General features: G+C 34.8%; 1 protein-coding gene across 1 annotated transcript; it reads left to right on the top strand.

Annotated features, from left to right (window-relative positions):
- Positions 1–661: 661 nt before the first annotated feature.
- On the top strand, positions 662–24,385 carry LOC136799284 (replication factor C subunit 1-like). Its single transcript, XM_067055983.1, has 27 exons — positions 662–736; positions 874–945; positions 1,332–1,410; positions 1,797–1,833; positions 2,086–2,126; positions 2,476–2,594; positions 2,740–2,826; positions 3,093–3,200; positions 3,377–3,436; positions 3,602–3,779; positions 4,454–4,611; positions 5,066–5,245; positions 5,536–5,911; positions 14,554–14,727; positions 15,114–15,214; positions 15,565–15,679; positions 16,412–16,497; positions 16,771–16,908; positions 17,442–17,537; positions 18,271–18,369; positions 19,207–19,358; positions 19,948–20,062; positions 20,907–21,052; positions 21,521–21,602; positions 22,237–22,377; positions 23,190–23,385; positions 24,162–24,385. The coding sequence occupies exons 1-27, from the start codon at positions 734–736 to the stop codon at positions 24,299–24,301; spliced, it is 3,279 nt and encodes a 1,092-aa protein (XP_066912084.1). The 5' UTR covers positions 662–733; the 3' UTR covers positions 24,302–24,385.
- Positions 24,386–24,414: the final 29 nt, after the last annotated feature.

Below are 24,414 nucleotides of genomic sequence, written 5' to 3'. Positions count from 1 at the left end.
AGGAATGAAAAATGCCCTGGTGGTTCTCTTGCTCATGTGTGAGAGTTGGCATGTACGACCAAATACAAGGCCAATACAATGTATTGACAAAGGGTTGTCTGAGCTTTAGATTTAAATTAAATTTTTAAAATAAATTTTTGAATAGCCTACTGATGCTAGCTAAACCTAGCCTTTCTAATTAAGATTTATTTGTGTCAGTAGGTTCTATATTTTGGCAGCAAAAGCCAAATTTACGTGGACATTTTCATCGACAATAGTGGAATGCCAACGCCAATTAGAATGGCCAATAGCAGTGGTGCAAATAACAGCTAGTGACCGGTAATTACCGATCATTTGGTAATTTCTACCGGCCATTCTGAAGCTCAATCTTTCATTTTGTCTGGTTAAAATTTGAAGATTAGAGGCTTAAAGAACACTTAATAGCGCTTCTAATTAAAAGAGGAATATGTGTCAGGTGTTTAACCAATCTAGTTCTGCTCAAATTGTTTTCGTTGTGCTAAAAAATTTACCGGCCAACTGAAATTTCCTTATTTGCAGCTCTGCAATAGATTTAAAGAGAATAAGGACCTCATCTAAATCTAAATCATTAAAGCTAGGTAAGGAAAACATGATTGAAGGCTGATTTTTAGACATTGATTTTTTCAAAAAAGTATGTTTTTTGTTTTTATATAGGAAGAAAAGAATAATTATAATATGAACTGATTGGACATTTTGAATGTGGAACAGCATCTAGATGGTAGGCAATGTTTTAGAACTCATGATTTTGATACAATTTTTTATTTTCTATTTTTATTGAGTGTCCTTTTATTTGATTGTTCCATGACAATACGAGTTTTTTCCAATGATTCTAAATATTGACTTTTTTGTTTCTAGGCTGATATCAGGTCTTTTTTTGCCCCAAAAGGCACAAAGAAGAAAACAGTAAATGGTGGGAGTACAAGTTCAGTAAGTTTTGTTATTAGTTGTTACTAGTCAGCCCTGATGGTGACTCTTCAGATTAGTTCAACTTTTTCCCAGATGCTTGCAATTATCTAAAAATATGTGAAGGGGACAAGAAATATATCAGCCCCCTTTTTTGTCTTAAGTTACAATCCAATGAGCATTAAATTGGCTACATGCTTTAAGCATGTTTTCCCTATTGTGTTAAAACTTCTGGGCTGATTTTCCATGGCAACTAGTTTACTTTAGTAATATTCTTTTACTGATCAGTTCTAAAATCCTACTTTTTGTATCATGTCGTTTTTTAGGACCAGCTCATACATATCCTTCTAGAATTTCTAGACAGTTTTTTATTTGGGATGTTTTTAATGGTAAGATAAATTCTCTATTAGAGTGGAAAATCATCAAAATCCAAATCTGATGACAAACCTGTTGTGAAAGAGAAAAAAAGAAGAATAGTCATCGAGTCAGGTAATAATCATGGATTGTTTTTCAAACAGAACTGAAGATCTTTCCTTTATTTGCAGAGGTCCAATATACACAATCAAAGTTGATATTCTGCCCGAGAATCTCCATTCTTATATCTATGATTCTTACAATCTAAACACTCCAGGGCTTAGAAAGGATTATGTAAACAGAATATTTCCATATTTTTAAATTTTGACACAAAGTGTGTTGTATGACTAAATTCTGAAGAAAATTGACTCTCCAAACATTTAACTTCTTCTTCACCGGCACCAAAGAAAGCTTACATTTAGTGAGCAAATGATAACAAATTTGAGGTCTTTGGATCAACTTCCACCCAAAAAAAAGATATTTTGTAGTATTGTCAATATGCTTGGTTTCCTTTTCTTTAGACTCAGACTCTGAAGACCCTATTCCTGAAAAATTAAAGTACATTTTTTTAATTTGATTCTCACTTAAAATTTTCTAACTTTTTTAGCTCTTTTCTTTCCTCTTTCTTTCCTCTTTCTTTCTGTTTAAAAAGTGTTCGGTCACTGCTCACTGAATTGATGAGCCCTTTTTCTAAATATGATCATTTTTAAACAATCGAGATATTTCAATAGTTGAAATATAGGCTTTTTTTATAATTGCGGACAAACAGAGAAGGTTTTCTTGTTTTATGAATTTCTTTTCACTAAATAGAAATGAAAAGGAAGAACCAAAGAAGCGAAAACCTTCTGCAGGTAAGAAATATCTAGAAAGAGCTTTTCAGATAGTATTCACCCCTGGCAGTGTAGAAATCACAACATTAAACATGCATTGCAACTTAGTAGTCAGAAACTGCATATGGTACTAGAACACTTGAACGCTGGCACATTGACACTCGCGTAGTATCTTGTGACACAAGTCAGTATTATGGAACTTTGTGATACTGTGCGTTGATTATTTTGTATCCTTGAAATGTTGGTGAAAAAGAATACAGCTATTATGTATAATTTGATTTTTCCTTTTTGTATCCTTTTAATAGAATTCTCTGGAAGTGACGACAGGAATTACACCCATACTAGAACAATATTTAATTTCTGACCTTAGATTCAAGTAAGAATGTTGACAAAGGAAAGAAAGAAAAGACTTCATTAAAGCCGACCACTGCCACAGATTTCTTTGGGAGCTCAAATAGTACATCTTCATCAACAAAACGCAAACAACCAGTAAGTATGATAAGTAAGAGTATCAGACGAAGAATATTTTTTTTCGTAAAAAAGGTTTTTCACTCAATTTTGTCATTTTAAATGCTGCTCCCTCATCCTATCTAATTACATCTATCTGATATCTAATAATATGTATTATTTTCAGGAAAGCCCAATTCCACAACAGAAAGAAAACAAACCAAAGGAATCTAAAGAGACAAAAGAGATCTCAGAAACTCCTCCAAAGAAAAAGGTAACATGAAACAGTGCATGCAACATTGTGTATGTTGTGTATTTCTAGAAATAGTGGTGAATTTTTTAGATAAACAATTATTCCATTTTTTGATTTGTTTATTAAATAAATGTTTTCAATTATTCAATTATATTATTGAATTGTACTCCATGACACAAGACAACAAGACACCAGAGCCAAACAAAATTTAGAATATTTTCTTCTTAATAACAGGACAAAAATTTAAAGTTTGTTAAGGCTTTTGAAGAGTTTATTTACAATTTTAGAAAAAGACAGCTGAAGAAGAATTGACAAAAATCAAAACAAAGGAATTGACACAAACAGAACCAAAAACAGTTGAAACTCTGCCTCCTAAAAAGAAGAATGATCCAGATGTAAGAAATACTGTAATTTGAATTCCAATTTTCGCAGAATTAAAACAAACTTCTCAAAAAAGAATTAGGTCTATTGAGTGTCGTTCATTCTTACTGCACTATAATCATTCTAATGTCACAAAGAATGCAATTTTCCTACTGATTTCTCAAAGTACTATTTGGGCATTTTTTTGCAGGAGATATTGATGCCAGATGATGACGATGATTTCATTATTGCACCAACACCAGAAGCCAAAGTAATTATTAGAATTTTTTTGCCAGCCAGGAGTTTTTAAAATATGACTATGGTAGGTTCCAATCAAGGATTTTTTTATGTCCTAAATTTGATATTAGAATGTAGATCTCCAGAGAGACTCCCTGTACTTAGACCTGCTTGGATTTTTACTTTTGATTTTCTTTAGAAATCATCATCCAAGAAACTAGGAGATAAGATGAAAGATGCGAAAAGTTCAAATAAAGTGGAAGACAAAATAAACAACAACGTTGAAGACAAAATGAAAGAAGGACTTAAAGAATATATTGAGAAATCTAAACAAAAACAAAAGAATGACAAGAAGAAAGAACCGGTGGAACATGAAGGTAAGAAGCTATAGTGAGTAAATCTTGCAACCACAGTCAGCTCCTTTTTTGATAACTATCTATAAGAAGATATTGTTGTAGAGGATGTTTATCTTCTCCTCGTAGAGTGCTCGATAAGTGACTATAAGAAGATAGAGAGGAATGCCACTCTTTCTCCCTGAATTGTTCCCTAAAGCACTAAACAGAGGGGCATCAAGTAGAATTTCGGACTCTTTGTATGACCCGGCTAGGGATTCAACCCATAACCTTGCAGACTGTAGCCAAATGTTCTGCCTTTTCACTACAAAATTTTTGAATAATAGATTTTTGGTCTAATTTAATGCAAAATCCTTATATTTGATGCTTTTAATCTAAGCAGATCTTGTGCTTGTCAGCATTCATCTCTTTGAACAGACTGTCTTATTTAAAAAAACTACTGCTGGGTGAAAAAATGATATCAAGTTACCTGGTCGCAAAGATAGTTATTTCAGATAAACATTTGGAAAATTAGAAATACTTTTAGTCCAATAGGTGTGAAGCCTCAGCTGAAATAATTTTTCTCTCGTGAAAATTTTGTGATACACATATTTATGAAACTGAAAAGCATTCTAACGGATTTAAGTACTCTAGAATTCTACTTAGAAGAACGGTTTTAAGGATATTCAATAGACTTTGGAAAATAATTCTTTTCTCAGAGCAAACACCTAACAAGAAGAAGCCAACCAAATTAGTTGAAGATACACCCGATTCTTCTGTTAAACCAGAAACACCAAATACTGACAAGAAAAAGAATTATTGGTCGTATAAAAACAGAGAAGGACCGTCAGCTTTGGGATCCAAAGAGTTGCCAAAGGTAAGATTTGATTTAACTTAAACCTGTTTTGAAATAGCTTATCATACTTACTTTTTGAAAAAGACCAGCAGTCCCTTAGACCTGTTCTGTCTTTTATCACCCCATAAATCTGCATAAATAACAGTTTTTGGGCCAAAGTAGGAAAAATTATTGAAAATATTTCCAGATTAGTTTGCTTGGTAGGTTGGTTGTAAGGTGAACTGGTTGTCACTGAAATTTAAATTTTGACTTCCTAGTTTCGGTCACAATTTCGGTTGTCTCTAGGCTTGAATAATGTCAGTATTTGAACAATTTGTTTTTACAGCTCCACTATTTGACTTTACCGTTAATTTTGTAGTATGATATTTCTTTTGTTGGATTGTTTTTGCTAGTTTCTTTTTGGTTCAGTTGTTAAGCATTTCAGTCGTCTTCAACAGATCTGTAATATTGCTTCACATTTTTTAATTATATTTAGGCATCTGAGAATTGTTTAGCTGGTAAAACATTTGTATTGACCGGTGTTCTGGATGCCTTTGAAAGAGACACTGTTGAAGACCAAATCAAACGATACGGTGGAAGGGTGACAGGTGGTGTGAGTGGTAAAACAACTTATGTGATTGTTGGTAAAGAACCTGGTCAATCAAAAATGGATAAGGTAAAATTTTAATTTATATAATTTATGTAAAGTGGAATTATGTAAGGGGATACATTCTAATAAGAGTATTTCAAAGAAAATCACTCATTTTGAAATCTTGACTAGTGAACAAATTTATTCCGAATTGAGTGCTTGTTACTGGTGAAGGCAATTTATATTTTCAATCTGAGAATAGATACTACTTTAAAGCTCACTTCTTTTGGTGATTGCAATTAAATAGCTTCTGTTGATAAGCTATATATTATATAACATAATATTTTAAACAAATTTGTATTTCGTTATTACTTCAGGCAGCCAAACATAAGACGAAACAACTGGATGAGGATGGTTTCATTGAGCTTTTGAAATCATTCCCACCTCCTGACGAAGACCCTCAAGAAATGGCAGTCTCGATACAGGAGGATACCCCTCAGGCTGCTACCCCAAACATCAAAGGATCTGCCCATAAATCGTCACCCAGCGTCCATACACCTACCCCAAGTAACAAGACACAGTCCCAGAAATCAACACCTGGTACATCAAGTCAAAGACCCTTTCCCTCATTCGGGCAGTCGCCTTCAAGCTTCACTCCAAAGTCTTTGTCACTTGGCTCGCAGAATACCAATTCTCCCCGTTCGCAAAGCTCTACTTATAGTCAATCACCTTCGCTTCCCAAAAAAACTGAAGGTAATAGTTTTTAGTTGTTTTTTTTATATATATTTCACACTCAACACCCTTTTTGGTTCATTTGTTAAAACACTAGTACTGGTAAAAGGAAAGAGTTTTACAGACCGGGCTGTAAAAAACAAATTTAACCATGAAGCAATTTTTATCAGTAAATTTTACCTTGATTTGAAAAATAGACCCAGTTTCAACAAAATTTAACTAGCCAATACGTTCTTTGAGCCATTTTCACATTTTGGTCTGTAAAATACCAATCAATTTTACAAAACGTTTTCATTTGTCAATATCTATCTAAAAATTTGATAGATCCTGAAAAACTAGGGAAGAGGTTTTTTGGTTCCTCCACATACAAAATTAGGAAGATGCTCGAAGGAAAGTGTACCTTTCAGAAACAAATACAAATGAGCACAATGATGAGTAATTTTAAATATTTTTATTCAATATTATAATATGATACGGAATACAAGAAAAAAACCGGTATTACAAAAACAAGAAAAAAACTGAAAAAAAAATTCTCAAAAATAGCCTAAAAATGGTGGAAAATACTGCAAATAAAAATTTCAAAAATGAAAAATAGAAAAAAAAAAAGGAAAATATATAATAAAACTGGTGCGTTCACTCGATGCGTGACTCAATGGCTTGGCGAGCTCTGGCTTTTGCTCGATTGCGATATAATCGACGTTTTGCTGTCTTCGTTAGTTTCTTGGGAATGATTTGGTCCCAAAGGTTATTCGAAAGTGATTTCTCGTACAGATCTGAGCTGTCTTCATTACTCTTCTGCTTCAAGTGATAATCACTAGGTACTTTGTGTGTTTTCTCTTCTGTGAAAGAATTCTCATAAGTACAGTCAACGTTGTTGCCATGCATTGGTGCGAAAACATCACCTTTGTTTGAAGTTTTAGAAGCTCCATGTCGTAATAAGCACTCATTGTGATTACCATACAAAAATGCACAGGCGTCGTCTTCGTTTGAAGTTTGAATCAAACGATTCCATACGCTCTCGTTGTTATTGCCATACATAAATTCGAAAGCATCGACTTTGATTTGAGGAATACCTTGCCGTACGTATGTTTCTGGTTTGCGGACAGCATCCATGGCCCGTTGGGTGTTGACCCGCAACTCAGCTTCACGCGCGTAATAAGCATGGCGGACTTTATCTTCGAGTGTCATTCGATCTTTTTGTTGTTGGATTCTTGAGGCACTTCGTTGCGAACCAATGGGTTTCACAAATTCGTTATTTCGACTACCAATTGCATCCATTTCGAATGAACCAGAGATAAGAAGCTTCGTTTTACTTTAATTAACTTTTACAACTTTTTATCGAACAATTAAATAACTTGCTTGTCATTCACTGCTTTATCAAACAGTGCATTAACGAAAACTACTTTCGAAAGTCTTTATCCCAATTTTTAATCATACAGATAGATATTTGACGTCAATTTTTACGTCAAAAAATCTAATAAATAAGTAACGTCATTTTTAAGCAGTTCTTTGTTGAAATATAGATCGTTTGTTATTTTTGTCGCCGTTCATTTTATATTAATATTGAATTAATATTTTAACTTATAACTTTTGATAAACTTAGTATTTTTTTCAATATGAAATCTTGACTGTTGTTGCTAAATCATAGATTGACACCTTCTGACAAGATCTTTTCAGTTGACAGCATTGCCATCTATCTGATCATCGCAACATCAAAATCTGTCTGCCACTTCCAAAAGACATAACGCCCCTCTTACAATTGTATATTTTTGCTCAAATTTTGTGTAAACACTCCCGTTGACATATGAATAAGGACGTAGGCTGATTTTGTGCCACTATCCAAATATTTATATTTTGCAGAGCGGTCAAAATTTGTATTTGTATTTTTATTTGAACGGACAGTCGACTCTTGCTAATTCAAACATATATTATTGTCATCATTTAAAATAATTTTCACCTGTCTTGTCAAGGAAACACCCTTCTTAAATACTTTCATTAATTCGAATCACTCTGTAATTCGAACAAATAAGATTCTCATGCCGAGTTCGAATAAGTGAGAGTAAACTCTATATAATTATATTAATTATGAAAGGAATTTATAGTCTTTTTTTAACCATGCTTTTCTAATTTACTAAAATAATGGGAACTTAAAATTTTGCGATGTATGGACAAATTCTAACTTAAAGTTTCATAATTGCAGCAAATAGAATTAGTGTACGTTGATCGACGTCAATTTTAGAATTAATTTAATTGACGTCAAATATATGAGTGAGTTTATTTAGTTAAAAGTAGAAAAATAATTTGAAGAAAGAAATTCGCTTTTCAACTTCGACAAAGCAGTGAGTGAAAAAGCTGGTCATTCAATTGTTTAATTGAAGTCAGAGAAATTTAAAATTTATCAAAGTAAAACTAAGATTCCTATCTCTGAATCATTCAAAATGGACGCAATTGGTAGTCCAAAAAACGAATCTGTGAAACCCATTGGTTGGCAACGAAGCGCCTCAAGAATCCAGCAAAAAAAAGATCGAATGACACTCGAAGATAAAGTCCGCCATGCTTATTACGCGCGTGAGACTGAGTTGCGGGTCAGCACCCAACGGGCCATGGATGCTATCCGCAAACCAGAAACGTACGTACGGCAAGGTATTCCTCAAATCAAAGTCGATGCTTTCGAATTTATGTATGGCAATAACAACGAGAGCGTATGGAATCGTTTGATTCTAACTTCAAACGAAGTCGATGCCTGTGCAATTTTGTATGGTAATCACAATGAGTGCTTACGACATGGAGCTTCTAAAATTTCAAACAAAGGTGATGTTTTCGCACCAATGCATGGCAACAACGTTGACTGTACTTATGAGAATTCTTTCACAGAAGAGAAAACACACAAAGTACCTAGTGATTATCACTTGAAAGAGAACAGTAATGAAGATAGCTCAGATCTGTACGAGAAATCACTTTCGAAAAACCTTTGGGACCAAATAATTCCCAAGAAACTAACGAAGACAGCAAAACGTCGATTATATCGCAATCGAGCAAAAGCTAGAGCTCGCCAAGCCATTGAGTCACGCATCGAGTGAACACACCATTTTTATTATAAATTTTTTTCAATTTTTTTTATCTTTTTTTCATTTCTGGACTTTTTTATTTGCAGTATTTTCCACCATTTTTAGGGTAATTTTGAGGAGTTTTTTTTCAGTTTTTTTTTGTTTTTCTAATACCGGTTTTTTTTTCTTGTATTCTGTATAATATTGAATAAAATCATTCAAAAATTAATCATTATTCTTTTATTATATCTGAAAATGGTTCTGCTCCATGTTTGAATAAATAGAAAGATGTTATTCAATAGCATGGTGGCAGGGGGCCCAGCGGCCGATTTTCTTGGAGGGGGCGCCGAAATAAAAAGGGCGCGAAAAGACGCCTCCCTTTGCTCTTTTACACCTTAAATATAGCAGTTTTCGGCCAAAAAGAGAGAAAAAAAACATATTTACTTTTTATATGGGGCGCTAGAAACCAAAATCTTCTAAAATTGCCTCCCCAGTTTGCGCGAATTTTATTCAACCCAACACGCTACTGCACTGCTGTTATTTCTATTTCATTTTGTATTATGGCTAATTACTGTGTCGTAACAATCAGATATCTTAAATTAATTCTCGGCCCCTCTTGGCCACGCTACTGAAAAAGTTATTATGATACTAGACGCAGGCTGTTGTCTATCGGGTGCTTCACAGACTATCACAAATTGGTTATGTGCTTGGAACCATTTATTGAGAGAGGGTTCAAACTGAAATAGATACAAATGAGTTTATAAATAACTGGAAAATAAATAAAATTGAATAAGTATGAACGAAATCTAAATCTATGTATAAGTTTAAGTCTAAATTGAGTTGAAAAAATATATAAGTCTGAATTCATGAAAAATATCTAAGTCCAAAAGTTTGAAAAAAGACTAAGTCCAAATATCTGAAAACATGTCCCTAACCTAGGCTAACCTAAAGTTCATTTAAGGCGAGGCACAATGCAAACAAAGAAACAAAAAGAGAGAAAACATGAAAAACAACGTACCAGAGTGGCCAGAAGTGACAGCTGGAAGCTGACCAAGATGACTGAAAGCCAAATGACTATGTCCAAACGTAGACAAAGTCTGAGTGTGTGAAAATTGAATTGACAATTGAAAATTGAGTTCTTATTTAAATAAATTTGAAGTTTTGATCCAACATCATGTCTTGACTCTTCAAGGACTTATGATGAGTGAATGAACTGAGTCAGAAGTGATCCTATATTTATATAAAAATATTGATGATGTCATCATAAATGTACTTGAAATGGTTTGGAAATAATATATGTACAAGAAATGGTTTGGATCTAGCAAAATGGTAGCAAAAATGTAAACAAAAACTAGTCTGCAAAAATGCTAAATGAAAATGGTAGACAAAGTAACAAGAAATTTAAAAGTAAAATTATTCTTTATTTTGGTGCTTTTTAGCTCATGTTTTATAAATTTTTATCTGGTTATTCAACTGGCGGACTTTTCGATTCCCATCCTTGGATAAAGTAAATTTCCCACACATAGCCTAAAATTGTCTCTTTCTGTCCTTAAATCTTGGAAAAGTTGAAATATTTTGGACTTGCCAAAAATAAAATTCAACTTTTTCAGACTCAGTTTTAGGTTTAAATCGTTCGTATTCTTTGGCAACTTTGAGCTTCCTTATTTTAATAAAAATTTTCTAATAAGAAAACAAAAAACCTGCCGGTATGAAGGCCCAGCGTTGCAGAACACGAGTGAGTCCGCGGATTTGGCGGATTTGTTCAAAATCCGCCAAATTAAGTTCCCGCCAAATTTAATTCATTCCGTCATCCGCCAAATTAAATTCCCGCCAAATTTAAATTGCTCGATTTATTCCCCCAAATGTGTGCTATTTCAGGCCAGGGGGGGGTCAAGCCTCAGGGTACTAAAGCATAGCCTAGAGAGGGTACTTATCTAAAAAAAATTTTGACTCATACCACCCACCCAAATAAGTACCCGGGTACTTAATGACTTTTCCCTTCTAGACCCTATACCCACCCAAAAAGTACCCGGGTACTTAAGGACTTTTCTCTTCTAGACCCCATACCAACCCAAAAAGTACCCGGGTACTTAAGGACTTTTCCTTCTTAACCCTATACCTACAAAAAATAAATTTATTACTTATTAATCTTTCTCAATTCTACACTCATCAAAATTAAACCTACCCTTATAACTGTTAATTTTAATTTTCCTTTACTATTAGCCCAACTAATAAGCCAGGCGTAATTTACAGTAATACATTCGGTTATATTGATTGCCTTATTTTTTAAACATGAAAACAGATGAAAACAATGTAAAAGCACTTTTTCACAATCTTACAAAATCTTAGAACAGTTTTAACAAAAGATCTAGTTTCTGAAATATCTGGAAATATAAAAAGTATAAACCAGAGTAAATTAGCAAAACTAAACATAAAATAAGAAACTAATATAAACTAAATATAACCAGTTGCAATAGACCCAAGTAAAATTCACTTTAAAAACGAGAATCTGTAACACTTTTAATCTAAACTCCATTTGTTATACTTCATTGAGCTTTGTTGTGAGTGCCCACCCAGAATGTCTTAGAGAAGTTATTATCAGGTCAAAGCATGCAATCAAGCAACCTATTGTGGTAAATAGAAACAAAATAATATAATACGAAAATGGCTAAAAAAACAAGAAAGTTTCTAAACAGGTTTTTTTAATAAAGCTGAATATAGAAGTAAACCCACAACTATACTGTAATAACGTAAGAAAGCTTTTGAAATAAAAGAAGCCAAGGTAGGATATAAATCAGAATTTTTGAGTTTTCTACTTTACCTGGTGGTATCAAAGTGTAGAAATCTGGCCCATGTGACTATTTTGGCAGAATTTAGGTGACATTATCTCGCAATATTTTTTTGAAAAGCTGTAATAAGTCAGAAAAATGAAAGAACAAATTCAAAATGCTAAGAACAAAAGGAGTTCATTACATCACTATTTCACGTGAAAACATAATAGAAAAGAAGGAAAGGGAAACACTCAGATGGAGCTCGATCAAAACAAACAAAACAGGACCTTGGCTTTCACTTTCACTTCAAAACTTTTCCCTAAATTTCTTTTTCTTGGCAGGTCTTTTTATGTTTTGATATTACATCAACAATATAAAACAATTTAAAACTTTCTTTTCATCGATAATATTTTTATATGGCAGAATCATGTTTTTATCTGTTCTTCGTGTCAAATTTTATGCTAGAAGTAACTTATTTTTAACCATCCAATGATGGAATAAAAATGTCACAGGTTTTTAACAATACTTAAGTCTCAAAGCCCTTAAATTATCTTGAAAACAAAATAAAACTACTCACCAGTACTCACCAAAATTGAGTCAAGGTACTTATTTTACAAAGAAAATTCACATAAGACCCACCCAATTAGTACCCGGGTACTTGTTTGATTAAACAAACTTGGCTCCCCACCCACCCAAAAAGTACCCGGGTACTTATCAAATTTTTTTTAGAAAAACACCCACCCCACCGGCTATGCTTTAGTACCCTGAGGCTTGACCCCCCCCCTGTTCAGGCTTTAAAACAAGTTTTTTGGACCTACCCCGGTGGGGTGAAGGTCCTATAAATTCACCTCTGTCCGTCCGTCCGTTCGTTACCAGCTTTTCTCGAGATTGAATCATAGGAATCATTTGATTTTTGGTACAAAGGTGCAAAACGGTAGTGGCCAAAATGTGACGGAGCCCGATTTTCGAAAAAAAAATTTTTTGGGCAAATTTGGGCCAAAAAACGGCTAAAAAACGGGTTTTTTGGACTTTGTGAAAAATTGGATCATTAAATTTTTTTGATTTTTTGCATGAAAGTAGGGTACCATCATAGGTAAAAGATGGCTCAAGCAGATTTTTGCAAAAAAATTTATTTGGCTTGAAAAACGCATGTTTATCTATAAGAATCACTATTAATAAGCATACATCAATGTTCTTAGTCAATTTACTCAATTTCTTTATGAGATAGAAGTTTTTTTTGCTCATGAGGGCTTACTTTTGAAGAATATGTGTGTTTAGACATGAAATTTTGGTTGCTTGGCGTGTTTTTATAGAAAAACTGGCCAAGTTCAATATTTTTTTATAAGCACATTATCAATTACTTAGGTATTAGCTTTTCTCGAGATTGGCTCTTTCATTATTTAAGACGTTTTGCACAAAGATGCATAACTATAAACCCTCGAATGTGACGGATCCCAATTTTCGAAAAAAAAAATGTTTTTGGGCAAATTTAGGCCAAAAAACGGCTAAAAAGCGGGTTTTTTGGACTTTGTGAAAAATTGGATCATTGATTTTTTCTGATTTTTTGCATGGAAGTAGGGTACCATCATAGGTAAAAGATGGCTCAGGGAGATTTTTGCAAAAAGATTTGTAGGCTCAAAAAGCGCATGTTTATCTATAAGAATCACTATTAATAAGCATACATTAATGTTCTTAGTCAAATTACTCAATTTTTTATGAGATATATGTTTTTTTGCTCACGAGGGCTTACTTTTGAAGCATATGTGTGTTTAGACATGAAATTTTGGTTGCTTGGCGTGTTTTTATAGAAAAACTGGCCAAATTGGATATTTTTTTATTAGCACATTATCAATTACCTAGGTATTAGCTTTTCTCGAGATTGGCTCTTTCATTCTTTACGATTTTTTGCACAAAGATGCATAACTATAAACCCTTGAATGTGACTTAGCCCGATTTTCGAAAAAAAATGTTTTTGGGCAAATTTGGGCCAAAAAACGTCTAAAAAAAGGGTTTTTTGGACTTTGTGAAATATTGGATAGTTGTTTTTTTCTGATTTTTTGCATGAAAGTAGCTAAAAGATGGGTCAAGCAGATTTTTGTAAAAAAAAATTTTCAGCTCAAAAAACGCATCTTTATCTATAAGAATCACTATTAATAAGCATACATCAATGTTCTTAGCCAAATTACTCAATTTTTTGATGAGATAGATGTTTTTTATGCTCACGAAGTCTTGAATATGAAAGAATATTTCAAGAGCATGAAATTTTGGTTTCCAAACGTTTTTTTATAAGCAACAAACGACTAATTTTAATAAATCGTCACTATTTGTGTTCTGAATGATTGTTTAACGTTCATTCTTACGTAGATATCAATTATATGTGTTAAATGCATAACCAGGTAGGTCCATAAAAGTATCACTTGTTCTTTTTTAATGGCGTTTTTTGGACAAAAATGTCCTTCATCCGCCAAATTAAATTCCCGCCAAATTTAATTTTTCAAGTTAACCGCGAAATTAAATTCCCTCTGAAAAACTTTTTCGGCCACCCGCCAAATTAAATTCCCGCCAAAATTTCTTCCTTTAAGGTAGATTTTGAAAATGCATTAATACGCCATCATACACATTTTTTAAAACAACCTTAAGCGACTTACATTTCTGTTAGAGACAGAGAAACAACCCCCTTGAAGTTGACCGGAAAAAAAATTCACATGCCTAAAAAATATGTCGTCACTGACTAAATTTCCTTTTCAAGGCATTTAAGTGAAGTACCCGGCTCGATTATCTGTCTGATTTGAAACAAGAAGAACTTAGAAGGATAAAAGCGCCAATTACTCTTCCTTCCTTCCAGGCGACGGAGATTGTTTGTTATGGGTGGACAAATACAAGCCGAAGGAGATGAGGGAAATTGTTGGTCAACACGGTGATAAAAGTAATGCAAAGAAGTTAAGGAAATGGCTAATGGACTGGCGTGATAATCACGCCCCAAAACCGCCCGGTGCTAAAGATGCAAAGCCAAAAAAAAGTAGGTTGCAATCTGGAACTGTTCGAATGAATAGGATTTCTTAAATAAAAGTATCTACCCCTGAAGTTTACGGGGTGGTGATACCAAGAAGTTTATGGGGGTGTCGATAAAGCGTGACTTTGATGAAATTGGTATCTTGTTTCTCGGATTTTCAAATTAAAGGACTTTAGCTATTTCTTTCTATTCTTCTTGTTGCAAAGTCTCGTCCAGTATTTCTTCTTTTTTATCAAAAGCAGCGTAAAATAGAAAAAAGATGAAATACCCAACTTTATCATTGAATGTCATACACTCTTTATTCACTTTGGTTGATATCAAAAACTTAAGGCTTATGGTCTTAACATGATAAGCATAGGTTTCTATTAGATCTTTCCCGCTTTCTCTTACAGATTTTATGGCGGGAAAAGAAGATGGATCAATATTCCGGGCAGCCTTACTGTCCGGTTCGCCCGGTCTTGGAAAAACAACAACAGCCACTATTGTTTGTAAGGTAGTCAATTTAAATCTTAATTCAAAAAGGCTGTGACTTCCCATCATTCTTTATAGATCTCTAGGTGTGTGTAAAAGCTCTAAATAAAATCTTTAAATGGTTTGGTGTGATTTTTTTCTGCAAAAGTCTCAGACGGATTTCTGTTTAAGATATTTTCAAAAATGGTGTATTTTTATCTTGAACTTTAGCTAAACCTGCAGAATTTGTCTATTGGTTGTAGAAATTCTAATTTCAGTCAGAAAAATATAAAATGAAAATTTCAATCTGGGGACTTGGTTTTCAAGGCTTTTCTGAACAATTTCTCTATTAGCCGATACAAGATAACATTAACTGTTTAATATTACTATCAGGAGCTTGGATTCAGTTATGTAGAGATGAACGCTAGTGATACTCGTGGGAAGAAAGCTCTGGAGACAGTCATCAAAGAATCTCTTTCAAATGTTGCCGTCACTGGCATGCTTCAAGGTTAGATTTCATCATTTGTTTGTTTACGATGCTTCGAGCGAGAAGACATCTAGACATCTATTGAAGTCGTATTTTAATGCTATCATTACTTTTCCCTTTTTTCTAGCATTTTTGTTATTGACGAGAACCTATAGTTACGACGCTCTCATAAACGACTTTCTTCTATTCGATACGATCCATTATTCGATAATATTGAAAGCCACCGTCAAAAAGAAACTCTTATAAACGACTCTCTATTCGATACGATGAAAATCCAATTCCTCTTGAAAATCGTATCAGAGACCGTCAAATGTATTTTTACTTGATGTAATTCTTAAAAAAGTGATTTTAAAAAGTGTTCAAATAAAAAATCGAATCTTTTTCTGATTCGATAGAAGGAACGTTGCTGAGCCCTAACCTTTTTTATACGTAAAAACAGTTTTAATATCATTTTAAATTAGCTATGGTTATGACGTACCGTAATATGACTAAACTTTCTCATTCCCGGGGAAACGCTCCTATTGTCACTTTATAATGGAAAACTTCTGGGTGGTACAAAAGTAACCTCGACTTTGTTAGGCGGTCAGAAACAAAGTCATTGCATGCCGTTAACGCATTTGTACGTAGCAAAAGATTATGCCAGTATGGCTGGACAAAACAACGAAAAGATCCTGGAAATACACCAAGGATGTTATTTTGGTTAATATACTCCTTGGGTATTGTAGTGAAATATTTTCCCCGTTTTTTCTTCAGGCGAGAACAACGGTGGCAAGAAGCATTGTTTGTTGATGGATGAAGTCGATGGAATGGCTGGTAATGAAGATCGTGGTGGAATGAACGTAAGTTTGTCAGTCAAAAGTCTCGAACGATGTTGGTTGATCGAGGCAGATTTCAGTGTTCAAATTTTCCGTCTATGGGTGGAAATTAGTCCAGTTGAGAGACAGATACGTCTGTCTTGCCAGTAAGAGAGTTCTTGGTTCAAATGACAATCGCTCATCCTAAGGTTTTTGTCCGTATTCACGAATAGTGAATCCGAAAGTCTTAATTTGATTAATCATAATCAAGCTGAAGTGATGTCATGATGAGTCGTTTTTTTTTTTTTTTTCATTCAGGAATTAATTCAACTGATCAAGAAATCGAAAATCCCGATTATTTGTATGTGCAACGATCGCAACAGTCAAAAAGTTCGAAGTTTGGCCAATTATTGTTTTGATCTGCGATTCTACAAACCTCGTGTAGACCAGATTAAGGTGGGTTTCGGTGCATCTTTCGTTTCCTACAAATAGACGATATCGGCTTAACATGAAAACTCAGATTTGATCCCCGAGAATTCCCCCCAATGCTTTGCGCGGAAAATATTTCACTGCGAACTTTTTTCCGCGCCATTGTGGGGAATTCTCGAGGTTTCATGTTAAGCCGATATCGTCTATTGTCATTGATTTTCAAGGTTTTACTTAGTCTGGAGCCCATTTAAGGCTTTTTGACAGATTGAATGACCCAATCGAATTTAGCCACCTCACTCGAAGCTCAGCGACATCAAAAGTCATCAGAAAGCCAAACTTATCGGTTAACACAGCCCGAATCAAGTGACTGAAGTGATTTATAAAAGCCCGCACTTTTAACCTGTAAGATTGGGGAGCGTGAAATCCCGCAGATATCACATCGTCCCAAGCCAAAACTAACCGTCTCCACTGCTCAAAAACAACAATTTTAAACTCGCTATTATCCAGGGCCGATTTAGTAATGATGTTTTATCATTGTTTTTATTATTTTCCATATGTAGAGCTTTGCTTTGAAAGTGGCGTGTCGTGAAGGTTTGAAGATTCCACCACAAGCTATCGAGCAGATTATCATTGGTGCAAACCAAGATATCCGACAGGTTGGTCATATTTCCTATAGAAATCTCTTAAGCTTAATCTCTGATGTGGTAAATACTAGTACAAATAGTGGAGCAAATATCCTCCGCATTTACCCGATGATTGGGGAAGAATCTCTCGAAACGTAGCCAAACGTAAATCTCGTGATCCAAGCCACGATAAACTTCCAATATAGTGAGGCCAAGTTTACCAGTTTAACCAGAACGGTGAATGGAAAATAAATATAATTGTCTAGGTGAAAAATAGGAAATGTGATAGTTAGTTGAAACTCACTACATTGCTCCCATTGGTCTCCAAAAACCCGTATAAAACATGGAAAAAAAGTTGTCTTTTAGGGAAAAACCAGAATAATCAAAAGGGAGCATCTCAGAAAGTTTGAAGCTTGTTTTGATTGGATCGTTGGGGTTATTTCAACCCATAGATAAAATCGAGCTCAACGCCGCAATATATAATGCAGGGGAGGTACCCGGCTACTCTAAGACACTATGGCCACAGTTACTGCAGCCTCTCAAAAGCAAGGCCTTGAAGATAAAGGATATATTTAGAATAGCGTCAAATTTTAGTCCAGATTCATAAAAAGCCAGTTGCAACATTGAAAAAAAATTCATACGTGTATAAAAATATACAATGTATAGCAATGTGCACTCCCGGTTATTACCATAATGGCTTTATGGCGACTCCTGAACTTGAAAATATATCCATGGAAATAATACGAGTTTTATTTGTTTTCTTTAGGTCTTGCACAACATGCAAATGTGGACAGCCACCAAAAGTACACTCTCGTATGACGAAGCCAAAGATAATGCAAAGCAGGCTGCTAAAAACATCAAATTGGTAAGCCAAAAGGGTAAATTAAGATTCAACATTCATGGGAGTTTTTGGTTGGTTGTGAGATGTTTTGGTGATTTTTAACTTAAGGGTACTATTCCTCAACGTGATTTTTGTATACCGAGTTTATCGTTCTACATCTGCAATTTGAGCTTTACTAAGGTCATTTGATACTTCGATTATCAGCTGGATTGAGAGAGAATGACATGTGAGTGAAGGTAGAGAGTCTATCACCACATTTCCATAACACCCTGCCTGGAAGTGCTTGGGATTCGAATACAGTCCATTGCGGTGCAAGTCTGTGATCGAAACCTTCACACTACCAATCGGCAGAATGTTAGTGAGATACAGTGATAGCCTTATCCAGGTGGTAAGTGAATGTATACCGAGTTTATCGTTCTACATCTGCAATTTGAGCTTTACTTTAATGAGTGATTTTTATTAGCTCCTAGTAACGGGTGTGATTCCTAGATTCCATTTCAAGTGAAAATAGTTAAAAGTTAGTAGCGTTGTAAGAATTAAAGTTTTTGAATATAGTGTACGAAATATTTCCATTAAAAGAAACATATTTTTCTATACCAATACCGCTGGTTGATACAATCTTCAGTTGGATGTGTATAAACCTTTTCATAAATTACGTTACGAACATCACTTACCTCGTTTTAAAATTATTGCCATGGTGATTAATTCCTAGCGAATTTTATTAAAACTATTCGAATAAAAAAATCATTCCATGTCTCAAGAGACATAATCACCATGGTAATTGTTTGAATACGAGGCAAGTGATGTTCGTGACGTAATTTATGAAAAGGACTATTAATAAGTCTTTCATTCTTTCAACAGGGACCTTTCGACATAGTAAAGAACTTGTTCACACATAGCGATGCATCAAAGATGACTTTGAACGGCAAAACGGATCTTTTCTTCAATGACTACTCATTCGTTCCCCTCTTTGTGCAACAAAACTACCTGAACGTCAAACCCAATGCTGCTAGGTAAGGATGTCTTATAGGGGTAATCAAATTGTTTGTGGATCCCTTTTATAGTCCTGAGAGAAGGCTCAAACTATAAAAAAGTAGTATATTCATCTGGTGGCTGTCGGCGGAGCCGGGAGTGAGGGAGTCTATCCCCTTTTCTATTTGCGCTAGACCTGGGAGATCGAATGCTGAGGTGGAGCGCCACACCTACTCTCAGCTCCCAGTAACTTACCGCCTAGATCAGATTACCCAATCTAAGCTACTCATCCGCTGAGTTGGCGGTGACCGGGGATCGAACCCACAACCCTGAGATTGTAAGGCGAATGCTCTACCGACTGAGCTACCCGGCTCAAACTAACTAGAGATATTCAAACTACCAGTTTTTAAGAAAAGTAAGAAAACAATAGAATTTCAACGTAAGAACTGTGCAAGATATAGTTAGGCAAAAATATTAGGAAGTTAGCCTCAAGATCACAGAAGATTTCCGCATGCTAAATATCTCAAACCATATGATTATCCCTTTCTCAGTGTTGAAAAGATGAAGGTAGAAGGGAATGATGACTAGCCATCTTCTATGAACTTTGACGTCCAATCTCATCTTTTCTAGGGATCTCAATTCACATTTGGATTTGATCTCGAAAACTGCCGACGCGATCGCTGATGGAAATCTCGTCGAACGTTCGATTCGATCCGATCAAAGTTGGAGTCTCCTTCCTTTACAAGTAAGCTTTTTAAAACAAGTTAAACTTGTGCTATTTTAAGCTGTGAAGACCTTTAACATCACAACATGGCTTGGATAGTGTATCGTGTGAACTTGTATTGGTAATACACTCTTCTCGAGATGCATAAATTTATTGTTGTCCTCGTTTTCAAACAGATCTCATTGTTATAAAATTACATATTCACAATGATAATTGTGCTGTTTACACCTCATGAGACATTTTGAATTTCAAGTACTTTTGTTTTAGAGTTAATGTTTGCCTTTTGGGAATTTAAATTGGTTTAAATGTATAATTTCACTAATAGCGAGTTTATGTATCTGCACTTTTGAGGACGGTAGAGTGACTGGAGCGATGTGGAAAAACCCAGTTCTGGCCTGCAAAATAGAGAATTGTAAAAAGGGTTGATTTACCGTCGTCTCCAGCTGGTCAGGATCCAGTCAAAATAGAACCTTGCCGTCTCCGTCGAAGAAAACACAAATACATTAGCTCTAATCATCGTCGAAATATATATGAATATTTCGATTTTAGAGGGGTTTGGTGGCTTCTAGGCTATATTCTAAGCCTTATTCGAGCAAATTTGAGCATTTAAATCCTGAAATCCTAAGGTCCTAAGTCTTAAGTCTCATGGTAAAACTTTAGTTTACAACTGTAGTTTAAGGCGCTTAAAAATCAATTGTGCTGTTTAAAATTACACCGGGATCTCCCCTTTGTCTCAAATATTTTGTGTGGGATTGTCGGTAATGTCTCCTTTTTGCTATACCTCCAAAGTGTGGTCGTAGGGATTCAACCAAAAGAACGTTTGATATCATAAGGAGTTAAATACTTTAATTTTTCCTTTGTTCAGGGTCTTTTCTCAACTGTACTTCCGTCAAACTATATGTCCGGTGGTTTGACAGGCCGGATCGATTTTCCGCAATGGTTAGGAAAGAATTCATCACGAAACAAGCACGACCGTATTTTACAAGAACTAAAAACGCATTTAGCTCTCAGGTATGGAAACTGATTCATGTTCGAGAATGTTGGAAGATTAATCATATTCTCAAAATTTATTTTCCTTCTGTATCCCAAAAGACTATCTATATCCCCATGTCAAAAGACTCTATATCCCCATGTCAAAAGACTATCTTTAACTCGAATCTCCTTTCTCCGCAACTGGAAAAGACTTTCTTTGTCCATTTTTGGCATCTTATCCCTAAAATCTTGTCTTCTTTTGAGGGCTGCAAAAGTCAGCTTTTAAAAAAATCGTCAAGGTTAACAACTCACTGAGCTTTATATAAACCTTGGAGGTAGTTTCTCAATCCCAGACAAGCAAAAATCTTTTGATCGGAGACTTTTTTAAAAGTAATATGGAAGCAAAAACTTTCTATGGGGACCAAAAAAGTTGATTTGAGTTACAAAAAAATGGAGTTTTAGAATGGTTTTTTGAATTATAGTGTGATAACTTCATTTCATTTGCAGTGCGAATTGTATGAAATCGGACATCAACTTGGATTACTTATCAACTTTCAAACATCGTCTCGGACAACCCTTGACGAATTCGGTATGTCTTTTATATTCATATATTATGTTGAATGAATAATTTTCGGAATCATATATATAATAAAAGATTTTAGGGGAACAAATTTTGATGGCAAGAAAATTTTTGTTGGTTCCAGCGAAAACTTCCAAATGAAACTCTTGCTTTTTCTTTCGACATCGAATTTTTTTTTCCTCTGTGATTGTCAAAACAGAAGGAAATGTGTTATTCGTTTGTGTTATTCTTCCTCGAGTGGATTTCCGTTTCAGTGAAGTATTTAAAGAGGCTTTTCCGTCTGAAAATCACCAACCTGTTGTCTATAGACCTTTTTACAAATTACGTCACGAACATCACTTGCCTCGTATTGAAATTATTGCCATGGTAATTTACTCCCAGCAGATTTTATTAAAACTATTTTATATTTATAAAAGAATCATTTTTTTCTCAAGGGACATAATAACCATGGTAATTGTTTAAATACGAGGCAAGTGATGTTTGTGACGTAAATCATGATAAGGCCTATTCTGCCCAAGATTTCAAGAATATGACATATTTGCTAATTTACTGTGCAAAATTCATTTTCCGTCCCAGACGAAAACCCTTTTTTGGCCACCACTTTTGCAAATCGAATGTTTTCAACCTTTATCACTTTTTACAGAATACGGATGCAAACAGTGCAGCCAAAGAAGTGATTGAAATGATGGAGAGTTACAATTTAACACGTGAAGACTGGGATTCAGTGATGGAAATCGGGAAATGGGGGAATGAACCCGATATCACCTCCAAAATACCAACAAAGGTATTATCATTGAACCATTGTAAAGCATACAAGGACTTAGAGTGTTAAAGTTTGTTCCAAAAATAATTATAGTTCGGTACTTATTCAAACATTCCTCTCGAGGGAAAAAAACAGATATACCTTAAGGTAAATACCCCGTTGGAAAGATAATTTTGAGTGCCTTGTAGCTCCACAACCTCGTTCCCTGCGAATACTGATAGCGCCAGATAATATTCTCAAGCGTCCATCAGTAACGTAAATAAAGCCTAGGATACTCGAGGTCGAGGTTGGTATTTTAATTGGACCATTGTTAACATCCACGGACATAGAGTGCTAGATGTGAAGTTTCTAAGGAGAAAGATAATCAGGACCATCCATAAATTTAAAAGTGTATGAGTGCCAAATTTTGCCCCTTTAGATCGACCTTATTTCTGCCTAGACACATCTTGATTGTGTTTTCCATTCGAAACAATCAGTCTCTCAGAAACTCACAATTTAAATAGCTTATCGTTTTCCAGCCCAATACTAGGTCAGGTCCCGTGTCTTTAAAACGAATAGACACTTTAATGATGTTACAATCAATAAGATAAGGGGTAGCAGTTTCTGGGGGAAGTTTGTTGAACTAGACTAAGGTTTTATACAGTGGAGTTGCTTTTATTCGAACCTCTATAACTCAAATGTCTTCTTAACTCGAACAAGTTTTCTAGTCCCTTCATTTAACAAAGCCTTATAAACCTTACTCCATAACTCGAATAAATTTTTGTTCCCCGTGCGTGTTCGAGTTATGGAGACTCCTATGTATATTCAAACTTTTTCTTTATCCAATACTGTAGGTCAAGTCAGCTTTCACGCGTCTTTATAACAAAGAGACACATAAGAACCCGTACGCGTCCACGCAACCCGCCAAGAAAGCCAAATCTACCACCGCTGCTTCAGATGGTGACGTATTGATTCAGGATGGTGACAAAGACGAAACTCAAAACGTGGCTAGCGACAATGAGAAAGAGGACGATGATATTTCAAAAGATGGTATGTATAGGTTTTTTCAGAAGTGTAGATCTGATTTTGATTCTTTGGTAATAATCCCTCAGTTTTCAAGGTCCAGGGAGGTTAAGATGGGACAATGCCGGGTTTGTGTGGACCGGGAAAGCGACCCTTGGAGAGACTTAATTAGAGACTAAGAAAGGTCAAAAAGCCGAATCTTATTGTCCGCAGATACAAAGCACATATTTTTATTTAAAAGTACCCTCCTATTGGTTACAAGGTTTTGGCAGGTTCACTGGTGTACTTCCCATTGCGTCAAGAGAGGAAACAAAACTTTCCGTTTTATTTCAAATTGAGCATGAAATGTCAACTTCTAGTTTATGTTAATTATGTTAAATTCAGAACAAATTGAAAATATGTCTTTTAAAGTGATTTTGAGTATATTTGAAATACCTAGGTCCAATTAACAATATTTTTATCGAGGTTGTTGGGTTAAGTGAATATTTTATAAGTCAAGTACTCTTAGGTTTCAAATAAACGGAGGGACCTAATTGCCGAAGGGGTTGGAGATTGTACTTCTGAAAACCCCAAAATAAGGTAAATATAGGCAAAAATCAGGCTTTTTGGAGCAAAATAAGGGGACTTCTTTTTGCCAACTGAAAATATTCTTAAAAATTAATAAACGAGGGGTCCTAATAAGGTCCGGGGGCGGGAAAATTTTCGAAAAATTAGCAAGCAGGGGGGGTGTTTATTTAGAACCTATAAGTAAGTAGGCCTATGGGTTTAAACTTCAATTAATTTGTCAATTTCTTCCAATCCAGGTATGGTTAAAATGAAGAAAGAGACGACTGCTTCGAAATCCAAAACACAAAAGAAGACCGGAGGGGGAGCGTCATCAAGTAAAACGAAAACGAAAGGAGGAGCGTCCAGTTCTAAGGGTAAGGGTAAAGCTAAGAAGTGATTTGATTGGTTGAGGATACGTGCTAAAGACAGATGAAGAAGAAATGAAGAGAGTATTTGGGATTAAAACCATATTATCAGATACTAATTGGCGAATTTTGGTGGTTTTTGAGA

The sequence above is a fragment of the Clytia hemisphaerica genome, unplaced genomic scaffold, assembly GCF_902728285.1.
Source record: "Clytia hemisphaerica strain Z4C2 unplaced genomic scaffold, Clytia hemisphaerica genome assembly, whole genome shotgun sequence".
NCBI classification, from domain to species: domain Eukaryota; kingdom Metazoa; phylum Cnidaria; class Hydrozoa; order Leptothecata; family Clytiidae; genus Clytia; species Clytia hemisphaerica.
The sequence above is the reverse complement of the archived record's forward strand: the minus strand, read 5'-3'. Positions and strand labels throughout refer to the sequence as shown.